This window comes from Podarcis gaigeae (assembly GCF_964106915.1).
Source record: "Podarcis gaigeae genome assembly, chromosome: 3".
In the NCBI taxonomy this organism is placed as follows: Eukaryota; Metazoa; Chordata; class Lepidosauria; order Squamata; family Lacertidae; genus Podarcis; species Podarcis gaigeae.
The window spans coordinates 45597290-45612942 of NC_139680.1; the positions used below are offsets into that span (position 1 = coordinate 45597290).

The 15653-nt window shown below is 39.5% G+C and overlaps 1 protein-coding gene across 4 annotated transcripts in view; it reads right to left on the reverse strand.

The window, feature by feature from the left end:
* The window catches only part of GPR63 (G protein-coupled receptor 63), a 63680-nt gene that overhangs the window by 33514 nt on the left and 14513 nt on the right, over positions 1 to 15653 (reverse strand). For 2 of the 4 annotated variants that reach the window (XM_083731418.1, XM_083731419.1), the window contains exon 2: positions 6837 to 13457. In XM_083731418.1, the coding sequence (XP_083587544.1) occupies positions 12044 to 13300 (1257 nt within the window). In that variant the 5' untranslated portion in view covers positions 13301 to 13457 and the 3' untranslated portion in view covers positions 6837 to 12043. Of the gene's footprint in view, positions 1 to 515; positions 568 to 6836; positions 13458 to 15653 lie in introns of those variants that run through there. The other 2 variants (XM_083731420.1, XM_083731421.1) reach the window with 2 other exon arrangements.

Below are 15653 nucleotides of genomic sequence, written 5' to 3' on the forward strand. Positions count from 1 at the left end.
TTCAAATATTTACCATGAGGCAGGAAATCAGAAATTAACATATTTAATTTACCATCTGTTTTAAATCTTTCTGCCTGCACAATTGTCAGCTATCCAATCTACTTTCTCCCCCCCCTTTTTTTTTTCCTTTTCCTTCCCAGGTTTTTATTTTTGCTGGCTCACTCAGTAAATACATGGCACGCCGCTACAGGTGCAATTGTTGGGAGAAATATACCATGTAAACAGATGGTCAGGTAATTCTACTACTGATAGGTCCCCAGTAGAGCCATTACTAGCATCTTGTTTCATCCCTGGTCATTTCCCCAGTCATCAGTTAACAAGACAGGGAAAATATACTGTGGTCGACCAGCTACTTCCAGGTTGGCAAGCACATCTCAGAGTTGCTAGGTAACCTACAAAGGCTCCTTCCAACTTCCATCAAACAAGGCAAAATGGTTGCTGGTGGCAGAACAACTAACTCCAAAGTAGGTTTAAAATATTACAGATATTCACATTCAAAAGTGAGCTATACTCACCAAGGTTCAAATGGAGTTTGCATGTCTTGAAAATTGGGGGGAAACAGCAACCCTAAAATAAGGCCGTTGGGTTATGTGTGTGAAAAACATCTTTGTGAAGAAACCTAGTTTCACAAAGATTTCTACAACAACAAGCTCAGTTACATTATTTCTCATTTTACATTACATGATGTGAATCTATAGGAAATTATACAAGTTTCATAAATATTGAATGTCACCAGGAAAGACAGTACAGCTGTTTTAAACTAAAGCAATTATGTGTAATACGACCCTAACTGAAATGCTTGTTTAAAAATGTCCATGTCTGAACATGTATATTAGAAGGCTTTGTTTCAATAAGGCAAAAGGAAGCAGCAGAATTTAGTTTATTTTTAGGTAAAGGTATATGCTTTTGTTTACCCAGACATGTAAAGCTGACATGTTTTAATGTATATTTTAAACTGTTGGTTTTATTTCTATTTTGATTTTTTAATATAAACCCAACTTGTTTTAGTGTGGTTTCATGGCCTTTATCAACTATTTTAATACACATTATCTATCTTTTGTAGACTGCTTAGAGGTTTTATTTATAATCAAATAAATAATATACAAAATACATTAAAGTAAATGAAATATAGATGACACAGTGCTATTGTACAGCTTCTTATGCTTCTTGCAGCTGGATGCAAGGAGAAGTGGTCAGCTATCATTATGCTGCAATCAGGTTGTCAAATTTTTTCCCACTTTGCACTGATTGGGATCCTAATTAAATAGGCACAAGGGGCTGCCAGGAAAGATAAATGTCCTTCATCTGCTTCTGTAGCGAGAGCCCAGCACACATTTTGTTCCAAAAAGGCTGAAAGAAGACAGGACATACCTTGGGAAGTGCTGACTCTAATCCCCAGTTTGTATGTTTTGCTTGGTGTATTTTACTTCCCACCAAGGACTTTGATTCTCATATTTGGCAGCCTTGGAAGTGAAAAGCTATAAACCCCAGGCGAAAGTAACCCTGGTGAAGGAAGTAGATGGGCATAGGTAAGGGAAGTTGAGAAGGTTGTGAGTGCTCTGCAGTGAACACTGGAAAAGAGGTATGAATCTGGACAAAGCCTTCTGCCTGTTAAATAGGACTAATTGTGACTCGTCAGAGCACTAAGTTACAGACACAAGCAAAGACTGTCTGACAGCATCCTGGATCATTGTACACCAGGAATTGAGACCATCTGTCTTTCTGATGCTGTTGGATTCTAGTTCCCATCAGTCCCAGCCATCAGGGCCAATGGTAAGGGATGAAGGGAGCTGGAGCCAGACAGCATCTAAAGAACATGGCTCTAGTATCTTGTTGACTATCAGTAAACATATATTCAGGAAAATCAAATGCAAATCCCCCCACTTGCATTAAGAGAATTGGTAAATGACTTCTCAAATGACATTTGTTAGTGTGGACTCTTGCCTTTGCTAGAGTAGAGCATGCCACTGTTTGACCTGGCACAGAAAATGATGACTTCTAGGACTGAGCTTTCACATCCATTAAAATCTGAGTTGCTTAAGCTTAGCCAATTTTTCAGTTAGGCATGTTCCCATTTTCCTGAAGAGTTAATTGTGTTTCCCCTGTAGTTCTGGCAGGGCAACCAGGTATTCTGTGGGAATGTTAAGTTTTGACTTACTTTCAAAACTGGCACAGAACACCTGGAGGAGGCAGTAGATGTAAAATCAGTCAAAGTCCTTGCAGTCTCCACTCCAGCACCTTTGTTTTAACTTGTGCTCTGGAGCCAGCTGAGTTGCTGAGTGTTCAGCTCAAATAAATCCGCCTGTTGAGACTGTCAATTAGTGCCAGTTTTGATGACAGCTTGTTACATTTTCCAAAAGGTCACCTAGATATTCATCTTTTCTGGCACTCTGTCGGAATCAGCTAGATATAAATAATACTTCACTGGGATTTGTCAGCAGTGCTTTCACTTTATTTAGCACAGTGCTGGGTACAAATAGCTCCAGATTTCAAAATATTTCAAACTCAGGGTGTTCTTTAGCATAGACTATATTTAGTGTCCTTATGTGCAATGGCTGATTGCAGAAGGTTCATTCATCCATAGACCTAATAATCTACTTGAAGATCACCTTACCAATCAAGATTATCTTAAAAATAAAGATATTGTGTTGTATCCTGTGCTGTCATGTGCAGATAGAAATGACTTTGATTCATCTTCCTTTCCTCCCCTCTGCAGGCCCCATGTACCCACAAAATCTGCTTTCCCACGGACATCTGGCTGGCCAGAACACGATTCTGAACTAGATGGGAGAAAAGCAAGAAGACCCATTGCACCAGTGAAGTCTACTCACACAGTGTTGGGTTCTGTGCATTGTAGATTAACAATGTCAATGTTTCAATGTCAATCTGCCAATTACATTCTGGAAATTAGACTCCTCTCCTGTTCTTCTCAACAAGTACACTCATTCAGTGATCCCATGTGAAGTCTCTCTAACCCTTTGTCGCTTCCACTGCACCTCCCATCAAGTTAGTCCTTCTCGGCTATCTGCTTATTAGTGCTTTCCCTTTCACCTGGGCCAGTTGCTCCATGACCTCCTTGTCTCCCCAGGTTCTTCTGATTTAGAAGTTTCTGCTCAAGTACAACCTACCTTCCTGCTTGGCTTACTTATATTCCAAAGGTTACTTGTTCCTTGTCGTTTTGTGAAATTTGCATTGCATTGAGTTTTGTTTGATAGTGTGGTTTCATGTTGTTGTTGCAATTTTAATTGTAGTAAACTTATGGATTCCAACCTATCACTGGCCAGGAATGCTTATGCCCAGCATAGACTAGTTAGTCAGATATAGCCATTCCTGGCAGTGATAGCCTGGCCTCAGCTGTCCATGCTCTAGTGATCTCCTGATTGTACTCTACATGGGGCTGCCCTTGAAAGTGGTCTGGAGGCTGCAGCGAGTGCAGAATGGGACTGCTTGGATGGCAATTGGGGCAACCTGATGGGACCATGTGACACAGTTCCTGAAAGCACTGCAGGCTTGGGACCCAAGTATTATTATTATTATTATTATTATTATTATTATTATTATTAATTTTACCCCACCCATCTGGCTGGGTTTCCCCAGCCACTCTGGACGGCTCCCAACAGAATATTAAAAACACGATAAACATCAAACATTAAAAACTTCCCTAAACAGGGCTGCTTTCAGATGTCTTCTAAAAGTCAGATAGTTCTGTATCTCCTTGACATCTGATGGGAGGGCATTCCACAGGGTGGGTGCCACTACCGAGAAGGCCCCCTGCCTGGTCCCCTGTAACCTCACTTCTCACATTGAGGGAACTGCCAGAAGGCACTTGGAGATGGGCCTCAGTGTCCAGGCTGAACAATGGGGTGGAGATGCTCCTTCAGGTATACTGAAGGTATATGCCTTCCCCAACACCAGCCATATTAGACCCTATGACAGGCAGGTGAGGCCTTGTTGATGTCGCTGCCATTGGATGAAAGGTTTTCTAACTGTAACTACTTTCAGATGTTTTAAATTGTAATTGTTTTTATAATGTTTTAACTGTTTTATAATGTTTTTGCTTTTGTTTTGTTCTTGTTTTTAAATTGTGTATCTGATGACCACCTTGGGCTCATTGGGGAGAAAAGATGTGCTGTAAAGTCAATAGATAGTAGTAATCTATTGTAATAATTTGTTGACTAGTTTCCCCATTTAGCAAAATATTCATGACTATTCCCATGACATCACATTAACTCAACCAATGACAATTTCCGAGACAATAATAAGATTGTTTATTTATTTTTTTAAGTGACATTTTCACTGGTATGCTTATCATTTGCAGTGGTTTTAGAGCACTGTAGGATGATTTATCCTCCCTTACCAGAGCAGCCCTAGTGCCACTTAATGGACTCTTTAACTATGATTCACATCATATAGGCACCGTAGCCTTTGCCCTCAAGAGGCCCAAACAGAATCTGTTGCTTAGCGATGGCGGCCTTCGTGGAAATTAGTTTGAACTTCAAAAGCACAAAACATCTCTTATTAGGCATGGGTTTCAAAATAATGAATTCCTCAGAGAGTGCTTATTAGGATCAGTGTAGAATCAACCCGCCATGAGCACCAGCAACAAGAAAGGTCTTCAGCTCCACATTAGGAGGAAATTGACTATAACTTCCTCTGTTTGTAATGTTATGTCACTAAAATGTGCCAAGCAAACCTAAAATATGCGGTAAGAAATAAGCTGCACCAATCAGTAAACTGCGGAAGTTAACCACATGGTTTTGAAATTATTTATTATAAAGAAAGAGTAATCTGGTAAAGAGGTGGAGCAACAGTAATTGAAGAAATTAGTTAAGCATGAAATGAGACAGAACTAACATCCATGGAAAAATTAAGATACACCCCACTTACTTAAAAAGGGGGGTGGTTACTAGGTTCATATTTTATATAGCAGTGACATGACCAAGTTTGCTAAAGACATTTAATATGTGATTCAGTCCAAGCAAATGCAAAGTGATGTACTTTGGAACAAAAATCCCTAATACACTGGTTTTCATTAATGGCATCTTAATTGGCAGTGACTGAGTACTGCTGATAGTTCAATGAAGACGTCAATCTAGTGTGCAGCAGCTGTGAAAAAGGTGATTCCATAATGTGAATCATTAGGAAAGGGTCCATTTTCAAACTGTGAATATAATAACTTACACAAATGTTTTGTGTGACCACACTTTGAATATTGCGTACAATTCTGGTTGCCGTATCTCACAAAGGATATTTGTAAAGCTGTAAAAGCGCAACCAAAATGATCAAGGGGTACTAGAACAACTCTCTCATGAGGAAAAGTTGCAACACTTGGGTCTTTTAAGCTTAGGAAAAAGGAAAGAGAAGGGAAACATGCTGAAATTATGGGGAAAGTGGATAAAGAGAGGTTCAGTCTTTGTCTCTTTTATACTAGAACCTAAGGTTATCCAACAAAGCTAAACAGTGGGAGATCCACAATAAAAGGAAGTGATTCTTCATGCAGTGTATATATTTAAACTATAGAATTCACTATAAGATATAGTGATAACCAGAAACTTGGAAGGGGTTTAGATGCATCCCTGGAGGATAAGGCGATCAATGGCTGTGTGTTGCCTCCAGTACCAAACATTGTGTGTCTACAAATGCTAGTTGATAGAAATTGCAAGTGGAGAGTGCAGCTGTACTTATGCCTTGCTAGTAGGCTTCTCATAGGTATCTGTTTGATCACTGAGAATCAGATGCTGGACTAGATCTTATCTTATCTATCTTATCTATCTGACTCTTCTTTTGTTCTTAAATTTTACAAATGGTTGTTTAATCCCCGTGGAATTTTGGCTACCTCCCATTACAGAACAGCTCTTATCTTTTCTGATATTCAGGAGAAGAAAGTAGCACAAACAGAAAGTTGAGTGAGTCATAAAGGTCATTGTTTTGTGTAGAAAATGAATCATACAACATGATACAAATGCCTCTGGCACACATTCTGTTTACTTTGAACAATTTTTAATTACTCAGCTACAGCTAGATGAATGGCAAGCTCTAAAATCTTCCAGAGACTGTGGACATGGAGCCACTTGGAATTGTTAGTGAAACGCTGTGACCATGATGAAAGATACAAATTCCTGTTAAGTCTTCTGGTTGATGCACAAACAATTATCCGCTTTAAGGAGGAATCCCGCACCCTTTTCTACAATGGTTATAAGCAGCACTGCTGAGACTACTTATAAAAATGTTTGTCCTGGTTTATTAATCATTTCCTTTTATCCTACGACATCAGCCAAGATGCTCTGTAAAGATCCCAGGTTCAGACCCCAGTATCTCCAGGTAAAAGGTGGTGGTAATGGGAAAAACCTTTGCCTGACATCCGGGTGAACTTCTGCCCACAGGCAAAACTCAGCTAGAGCTTGACATACCAATAGTGTGATCTGATGTAAGGAAACTTCCTATGTTTATTTAACCCAGCCAGATGGGCGGGGTATAAATAAATTATTATTAATAATAATAATTATTCCAGTGTATGAAGTAGCCCATTGAGCTCAACACCACCTGGAACTGCCCGTTCTTTTCAGCACCTAGGACAACTCCACTGTGTGGCAAAAAGATTCTCTTGGGGACTTGAACAGGAAATCTACATGAAAATAAGAGCGCCTGGATTTGGAAACTTTTTAAAAAAAATGCCACTTGTCTTTTCCACCCACCTGACACATTGCAATCTTTTGTGAAGTATTTTACTGCTATATTTGAAATTTGAAAGGTCAGAATTGCTTATATTAGACACTAGTCTTCAAAAGGCTCTAAAACCATGCCTCTGATTTTTCTAACAAAACACAAAAACTGAATTGTTATGAAAACATTTTTAATAGGTCAGCATTTCAAGAATAGACATGATTGGTTAACATTAGCAGGCTCCTTCTGGACTGCTAGACAAAGTTCATTTCCCCCCTTTGTTTTCCTGTTATTTCCAAGGAAAATATATGTACATCATACACGCTTCACCTTTAGTTTAGAACTCTACATCTGAGGTGTCCCTATCCATACTGGCTTTGTGAAGAAGAAAAAGGAAAGGAAAGTCAAACCATTTCATTTCATTGACAACCAATATCAATTCTATAAAGTAACAGATTTTAGAAATTCATAGCTTTTTCACCTGCAACAAGTGCATAATATTGGCTTAGTTGCCATATAGCAAAAATAAACTAATACATCTTTCTGTGAGGACAGTGTTTCATGAACTGTAGGTGGTAAATATATGAAAGAATATCAAACCCGGGCAGCTACTTAGGCATAAATTCATTTTAAAAAATATATAAAAATACCGAACAGAAGGGGAGGAGAAGAAACACCACTGTTATTCTCTGTACAAACAAAATAGGTTACACAAAGTAGTAAATCCCCTCAAGGCATGTACAATGTCCCTCAATAATTTGCAGTGAAAACCCCCTTTAGCAACAGGTTTGTACAACCATGACAGTTTTGACAAGTAGTTTAGATAGCTATAAATATATATATTTAAAAATCACATTCAGTTTGATCTTCCTACTGCAATCTCCTCCCTTTTTTGTTTCCCCATTATTAAAAGGAGGAACTTCAAGCAAATATGTATTTGAAAAATAAACAAAGGGTAAAAGTCCTTAACAACATTTATTAATGGCATGATTTACATCATTTTTTAAAAATTTTTTTTGGAGAGGTGGGAATCTCTACTTCACTGTTGTCTTCTGAAATGCATACAAAATGACTTCTGTAAACACGGGTATAAACTTTAGAGAAGTGTAAATGTATGCATGTGTGCAGCTGATTACCAGTAGGAGTGAAAGCTTCTCAAGTGTAAGAGGATATAGAAATTCATCCCAAAATAACAAGGCACTGTTCTAAAACAGCATGTGAAAAGCAACAGAGCCAATGGTGCTATATCACAATATCACATTTTAAAATCACATGTGCTCATGTTTCCCTTTAACACACAGTATCCTGTTAATAGCTTTCCTAGCATACAAAGATCTTTTTAATATTTACCTATTCCAAGTGCAGCACAATTTAAAAATCCAGAGAACAAAGACCAGAGGAGCAGGTGAGAGGGGAGGGAGAGAGAGAGAGAATGAGGGAGAGACATTTGTCTAGTCACCTCTTGCTTCCAACCTTTTTGTTGAAACAGGATTTTTTTTTCTTCACTTCCAAGCCACTAAAAAAAGTCAGGCTGTCATATACTGCATCAGATACCAAATTCTGTTGCAAAGTAAATTCACAGTTGTACAGCATAAGCATAGCCATACCCTCTCCATCTAGTGCAGCAAGACATGCTGGCTGAAGACCGCATCTGCAATCCTAGGCGCATAACCTGGGAGCAAGACCCATTGCATGTTGTGAGACTTGCTTCCAAGTTAACACAACAGGCCCATGCTTCAAGAATGCTTGTTGTTTACAGAATCATCCTGTATACAAAGGAAAGCTTTATCATCATAGGAAAGCTATATTCTGAATGCAAAAGTTTTAAGGAGAAATATTTCCTGCAAATGTCAAGGTCTAAACCTTTCAGCATTTTTTTTGTGCACTGTAGTCAATTAGTGAAGTTTGGTATGTGTTATTTGGTCAAATTTAAATCCATTCTACTTTTACTTTTCCAGTCACAGGAACAGAAGTACTAATTTACACCCAAGTATACCTTACACTGCCATTTAATGTAAGAGCCACCCCACAATTTCAAAGGACGAGATGCCCAAACTGTCTCACGATGTATGAAGATATGCTGGCTGTGTTGAACTCTAACCTGCACCCATAAAGAAAGTAAGACAGAAAAGTGAGGCCAGTCTCTGTAGGTAATACAATGCACATGGTTGCATTACATAGGGAGGTGCAAGACCTGATCCCTCAGGCACTGTAAAGAGTATATATTCTGATACAACTAAATAAATAAATAAATGCACTACTAGAAGGAAGATTGTTTTCCCGCATATAACTTGCTGCTAGAACTTCAAGAACATTTTGCTCTCCAGAAATACATGAAAAACAAATGTCCTACAAATTCCAATATCTCTTGCCTCTCTATTTTGCAGCTTTATATTTTATTGCATTTATAGCCCCCATTCAAATGTTAATCACATGAAAATGGCCAACCGATTACAGAACTCCCACAGTATGTGGTTCTCTGCACTACGCATGGATGTCCAAGCTAGGGAAGCCTGTGTTTTTAGTTCTGTGTGAATAGGTTTCCAGCTTCTATGGAAGCTTTTAGGCGCAGATGTCCTTGTGTTGTAGAGCTTGCCCAGCTCAGATATCCAAGGTCAATTTATAGATATTAAGAAGCATGATATTAAGATATTAAGAAGCACATCCTTGCTGCCCCTTTTAAGGTGAGGATCCCTTTCAGTTACCACATAAAGGCGGGTTATGTTGCTTTCCTTTGGAAGACAGAACAATGGCACTGGTTATTGACAGCATTGACAAGTTTCTTTGTTAGAGAGTGATAACATTTAGTAATAGAATTAATGGGAGGCAATGAATTCTCCCTGCAGTAAAAATAAGTTAGGTAAAGTAGCATCAACAGCAAACACACCTCAGTCTATGAAATCTTCTTCCATAACACAACTTTAAAAAATATATATACTTAATTTTCAGAGGAACAGCATTGCTTCTTCCTATTTGACCAAGTAGTGGTTTTGAGTTATGTCATTTGCTGCCACTGAAGAAATCAATTAGGTTAAAAAGAACCCCAGCAAAAACATATCTAGCCCTCTTGTAAACTACAGTAGAACTGATGATAGATTTAATATATTGGCATCTTTAAGTTCATTTAACAGATTGCACGCAAGTATTCTCGAGTAATTCCTAACATAATTTTCCATCCTTTTTTTCATATTTTCTCAAATAGGACCTGGTGTTTGTAGGGCTAACATCAAGACAAGTAAAGCTGGTAACTGATGCAACCCTACAAAATGACTTGACTAAAGAAAGAGGGAGAAGAATTAAATCTGGTTGATAATGCAAGATAACTTATTAATGCCTGTGGAAGTATGAAACCCCTGCTTACTCTCACTTTCTAAAGCTTTTTAAAAGAATTCCCTCCTCCAAAAACCTCTCATACAGAAGAAATCAGTGCATTAATAATAGCTCCAATATATTAACAGTTTTTATTTGTACCTTGTGGAGATCTGGTCCCTTTATGAATAAAAGTTAGTACTGTTTCCTTTTTGATCCAAAAGACCATACAATTAGTTCCACAGGCACAAAGGAGAGTTGTTCTAACGTTTCGCAAGCGACTGCACCACTATTCCAGGTGACAAATCTCTCTTGAAACTAAGGGCAGTTTCAGAAACAGTTTGTGACATGGACTTAGAGGCTTGGCATTCCAAAGGAGTAATGGTAGTTTCCATTGGGTATACATTACAAAGTAGCACTTTGGATTCTGAAATTTGTATACAGTCATACCTCGGGTTACAGACGCTTCCGTTTGCACACCGCGCCGAACCTGGAAGTACCAGAACGGGTTACTTCTAGGTTTCGGCACTTGCGCATGCGCAGAAGCGCTAAATTGCTCTTCACGCATGTGCAGAAGCGCCGAATCGCAGACACATAAGTCACGAACACTGCGGGTTGCGAACGTGCCTCCCGCACGGATCACGTTCGCAACCCAAGCGTCCACTGTACTTTAAAAAATGCAATATGGCATCAATTGTTTTTGGTCAGGGCTCAGCCTATGACACAGAACAGGTAAAATTCATAGAAATGTAAGATGCTTATATCCCATTGAAATCAATAGGACCCCAAACAAAATCCCATGTGCTTCAGCAACTAAAGTTCATAGATTTTAATGTTATGGTTTCCATGAGACCTAAGCATGTTTAACTTCTGCTGGACCACAATGAATGTATTTATGTATAGCCTCAGTTAGAGCGACATGCACTGAGCTTCTGAGATTCACATAAACTCAGTGTTTGCAGATCTATCCTTCTGAAAACAATGTTTGTTAAAAGATTGTTTACTGAAACACTACAAAAGTTGGATAAAAAACTAAACCCTTGCAGGAAGAAACAAAACACACAAAAACAAAACACCCCTATACAGTTCTTTTTAAAGTGCACAAAGATAAGTAGAATCTATTTTGAATATCACTACAACTCTTGGAAATGTTAAATTAAATAGAGACCTTTTGGCTCTGCTATGGTCCGATCTGCACTATACATTTAAAGCAGTATCAAACCACTTTAAAGAGCCATAGCTTCCTTCAATGAACCCTGGGGATTATAGTTGGTTAAGGGTGCAGTGAGTTGTTAGCAGATCCCTATTTCCCTCACAGAGATACAATTCCCAGAGTGGTTTAACAATCAATCCTTCTTCCCTGGGAGCTGTGGGAATTGTAACTCTGTGAAAGGAATAGGGATCTCTTAACAACTCTCAGCACCCCTAACAAAGTACAGTTCCCAGGATTATTTGGAGGAAGCCATGACTGTTTAAGGTGGTATGATACTGCTCTAAATACATAGTGGATATGCGGCCTATGTTGGCATAAAACAGTAACATCTTTTATTTTTTTAAAAAAGTAAGTATTCAGCCCAATGTACCATAAAATAGCAGCATTAAAAACATCTACAATTAAGTGGACCTGCAGTCATTGAGCATCAAACTTGAGAAATAATTCAAATAAGTCTTCCTCTCCACTGCAGAAAGCTGTAGGTAGTGGCCACAATCCACAGAAAGCTACACGTGTGCAAGGGGAGAAACTGCACATAGCAGGAGTTTTCTTTGAAGTTGTATCTGCTGAAGGAGGAACCTAAACTGCAGCAGTGGAAGCTGCTGTGGCAAACAGAAATCTCTGTCTGCATTATTCTTCCTTTGTGCACATGGAGCTTTTTGGGTTTGTAGCCAATATCTTTGTTTAGTCATATACTCCAGTAGCAAAGTCCAAATATGATCTCTCTCTTGAAATTGCACATGGTAGCTGGAATACGTACTAAAGTTACAAACATGGCAGCTAAAGAAGCCATTGTATTTCAATCCACCAAAATTTACGTACATCAGAAAAAAAACAAGTGTCCCTTTGCTGCAGGTTTCACACAACTGACCGGTGCTCCCCACACACATATACTGCGCTAGGCCGGATACGTCTTCTGGTGTGACCAGGTAGCTGTGGCAAAAACTTGAAGTACTTCGGCATCAAGTCTAAGCATGCATCGTGAAATTTCTTGATCCTCCAGTAGTAAATCAATGGGTTTAGGGCAGACTTGAGGTAGCAGAGCCAAAGGAGCCAAGCGCTTATCTCAAAGAAGTTGTGCTTCTGATCGAAGTGGCTGTTGAATGTGGCAATAAGGCTGTAGGTGGTGAAGGGCGCCAAGCAGATTATGAAGACAATGAACAAAATCAATATGGTGGTGAAGGCACGAGTTTTAAAGCTCATATCAATGTTCATCTGAAAGGGTCTCTGAAGGCTCATGAGACCAAGTTTGCTAGCTTGGCTGAGGCATATGCTATCTGGGTGGCTGTGGATGCGAACTGCGTTGTGCCGTACAGTGTTGAGGATGCCCATAAAAGAATACAACATTACCAAGAACGGGATGAAAAATGAAATCAGTACCACCAGTATCACATAGGCACGGTAGCCAGGGCTTGTTGTGTAGCCAAACACACACTGAGGTGCTCTGGAAGGTAGCAGGTTGGGGTTTCCCAAAGAAAGCGGGAAAGCAACTACGAAGGCTGCAGCCCATGAGACAGCAATGAGGAACTTTGCCCGGTATGGATTCAGCTTATCCTGCCTCTGAACTATTATAAGGAACCTGTCAATGCTAATGATAAGCAGAATGGCCACCCCTTCGATGACAAATAGCCAGAAAAACATGGCCGAGACTCTGCAGAAGATATTCCCAAAAACCCACCGGGTTGTGATGACAGTTATCAGAGCAAAAGGCATGTTCAGCACAGCAAGCAACATGTCTGCAAAAGCCAGGCTAGCTAGGAGAATGTTAATAGCCGATCGCATTGCAGTCTTCTGATAGACCATTAGGCAGACAACAAGGTTGCCAAGGAAAGAAACGAGGAGTATAAATATCATGGCAGCAGAAAGAATTACCTGGAGCGGCAGGCTTAAGCTCTTGGAGCCCGATTGCAATGGGTGGGCAGTTGTAGTGTTGGTTGTCAGAGTAGTTACCTCAGTGATAACCATGGCACCCAAGTGATATTTCAGTGGCTGCGTTGTGCCACTACGAACCAAGAAGGAGGGGGTGGTGATATTTGCGTACATATTTTCATAGACAATAAAAGTTGCATTGAATGTCCCAGAATGAGCAGACGTCAGCATTGCAGAAAAAAACATCACTTCCCACAGAGCAGAATGCAAGGGAGAGATAAAGAGGCTTCAAGGCATTTTAGCATATAAGGGTGGTGTCATGATCCATGGCCATGCCCCAAATCGTAGTTAGAGATCCAGCAGGGGGAAAGTAAAGCTTCACCCTTCATGGCAGTGCTTTGGTCTGAAAAATCAAGCAGGAATTAGAAGGTTAGACGCGAGTATAATGTTGTTGCTTTTGCTTAGTGTTAACGCATACTGAAGACAAAGTTGGGGGTGGGGAAGCATCTACTACAGAAATCAAGGGAGGATGCAGTGCTGCATATGGCTATGATCAGAAGAGCTGCACAAGTAAACCCTAGAGTACCAAAAAAAGTACTGTATTTTTCGCTCTATAACACACACCTGACCATAATGCGCACGTAGTTTTTAGAGGAGGAAAATCCGTAGGCATGCCACCTGTAGTCATTCCCTCCATAACACACACAGACATTTCCCCTTACTTTTTAGGAGGAAAAAAGTGAGTGTTATGGTGCAAAAAATACGGTACATAGTAGCCTCTCTTTCCTATTGCATTGTCCTGTGAGATTCTGTTTCTGAGAACCTTGCAAAGGCACATTCAGACATAATTTAGGAGCAGGAACCCCTTTTGCAGCACAACTTTCTTCAGACAAGTTTCTGCTGCGAGTAGGAGACCTTTACAAAGTCTGTGTGAGTATTAATTCATTTTAGTCTATTCTATTGTGATTTTAACTTTGTAAGTTTTAAGTTACAGTTGTAAATTTTTAGTGATAATTTTATTATCCTTCTTGTCAACTGCTTTGAGGTTTTTTTTCCAATAATCAAGTGGTATATAAATGTTATAAATAAATTAAGCAAGTAAGTAAGTAAGTCAACAAAATTTTGGCAAGTCAATTTAAGTCCAATAGTCATCTCTTTCTCTAGTAACAGGCTATACTCTTTGCAGATGTTCACTGGAATACTAGAGAAGAGTAACAAATGTGTTCATGCTTCCATTAAGAAGACTTTTGTGTGGGTTTTGTTTTGTTTTTGACAGATTCTCTATGTGCAGATATACTGACAGAAGGACAACAAATGTACACCCCACTGTAGGGAATCCACTTGATTGTCACCCCTGCTCCTCCCTAGATAAGCAGGTAGTGTTGTAGAGTAGAAACAAGGTAGGCTCTTGTGTATTGTGGGGAAAACCGATACTACTGTCAGATATACTTTCATTTAGTTGTCATGTAAATGTTAGTAGTAGTCTAATGGGAACATACAAACCACATGAAGGGTAGCTAATTTAATGGTCTACAGCAGGACTGGGGACTTGGCTTTATGTCACAGTGATGTCAACCCCCATGGGTTGATGCCCCTTTCAAAAGTGCTTCCTTGCCCAGAACTTTGCAGGCACCACCAACATACCCACTTTACAGCTAGATTGAAGTAAAACCCATTTCCAAAGCAGCAGTTACAAACGACTATGAGCTGCAATTAACCACTTTCACATATACACACCTTTCTTTCCCATTTCACCCAGCTTTGATATCAATGCTGATGGAGTATGTCCTAATGCTAATAATTAACTGGGGCATAAACACGAGGACAATGGCAAGACGTTTCAAAACTTTAGTGAGATTTAGCAAACCATTTTAGGTATATTTCAACCAAGACTATCCTTTTCTTTCTCCACTCCCAACCCCCGAAAAAAAAGCTTAAATATGCAATCCACAATAGCAAGAGAAATGAAATTTGGGCTATTTTTAGTTGCGATGAGTTGCATAAAAAATCTCTGGCAACAAAGCCCATAAAGGCCTATGACTCAAATAATACAGCAAGAAGCAAGGAAAGACTAACAGCAGTAGCCCACGGGGGAGTGATGTAAAAGGTAGCATGACAGGAACAAATAATTCAGGTGAAGAATAAAAGATAACAGAAAACAGGGGAAGCCGTTTCTGCTTATGTGTTTCAGTTCTTTGTAACATATATTGGGCAAGTCAGTAAAAATAACCAGCAAGTTAAGTGAAGAAACTAGAGACTTGGCATATATTGCTGAGATTATTCTCAAGGATGTCCCAGTTCAGGGTAGTGTTTGATTTTTGAAGCATAGGTGGTCTGTAAGCTCAACTGAACTAAAGTTCATGTGAATTAATGTAATAGCACCAGGAGAGGGAGAAGGTCTAGAAGTTCACCTCACTCCTGGAGAATGAAGAATCAGTTAGGCCAGGGGTTTCCAAACTGTGTTCCATATACAGCATCTAGTACAGTTCATTACAACTGCTACAAGAGGCAGAAAAATTATTAAGTGGTCCTCCAAGACACTCAGCAAATTCCAAGTGGTCCATGGGGGAAATGGTTTGGGAACCAATGACTTTCTTAA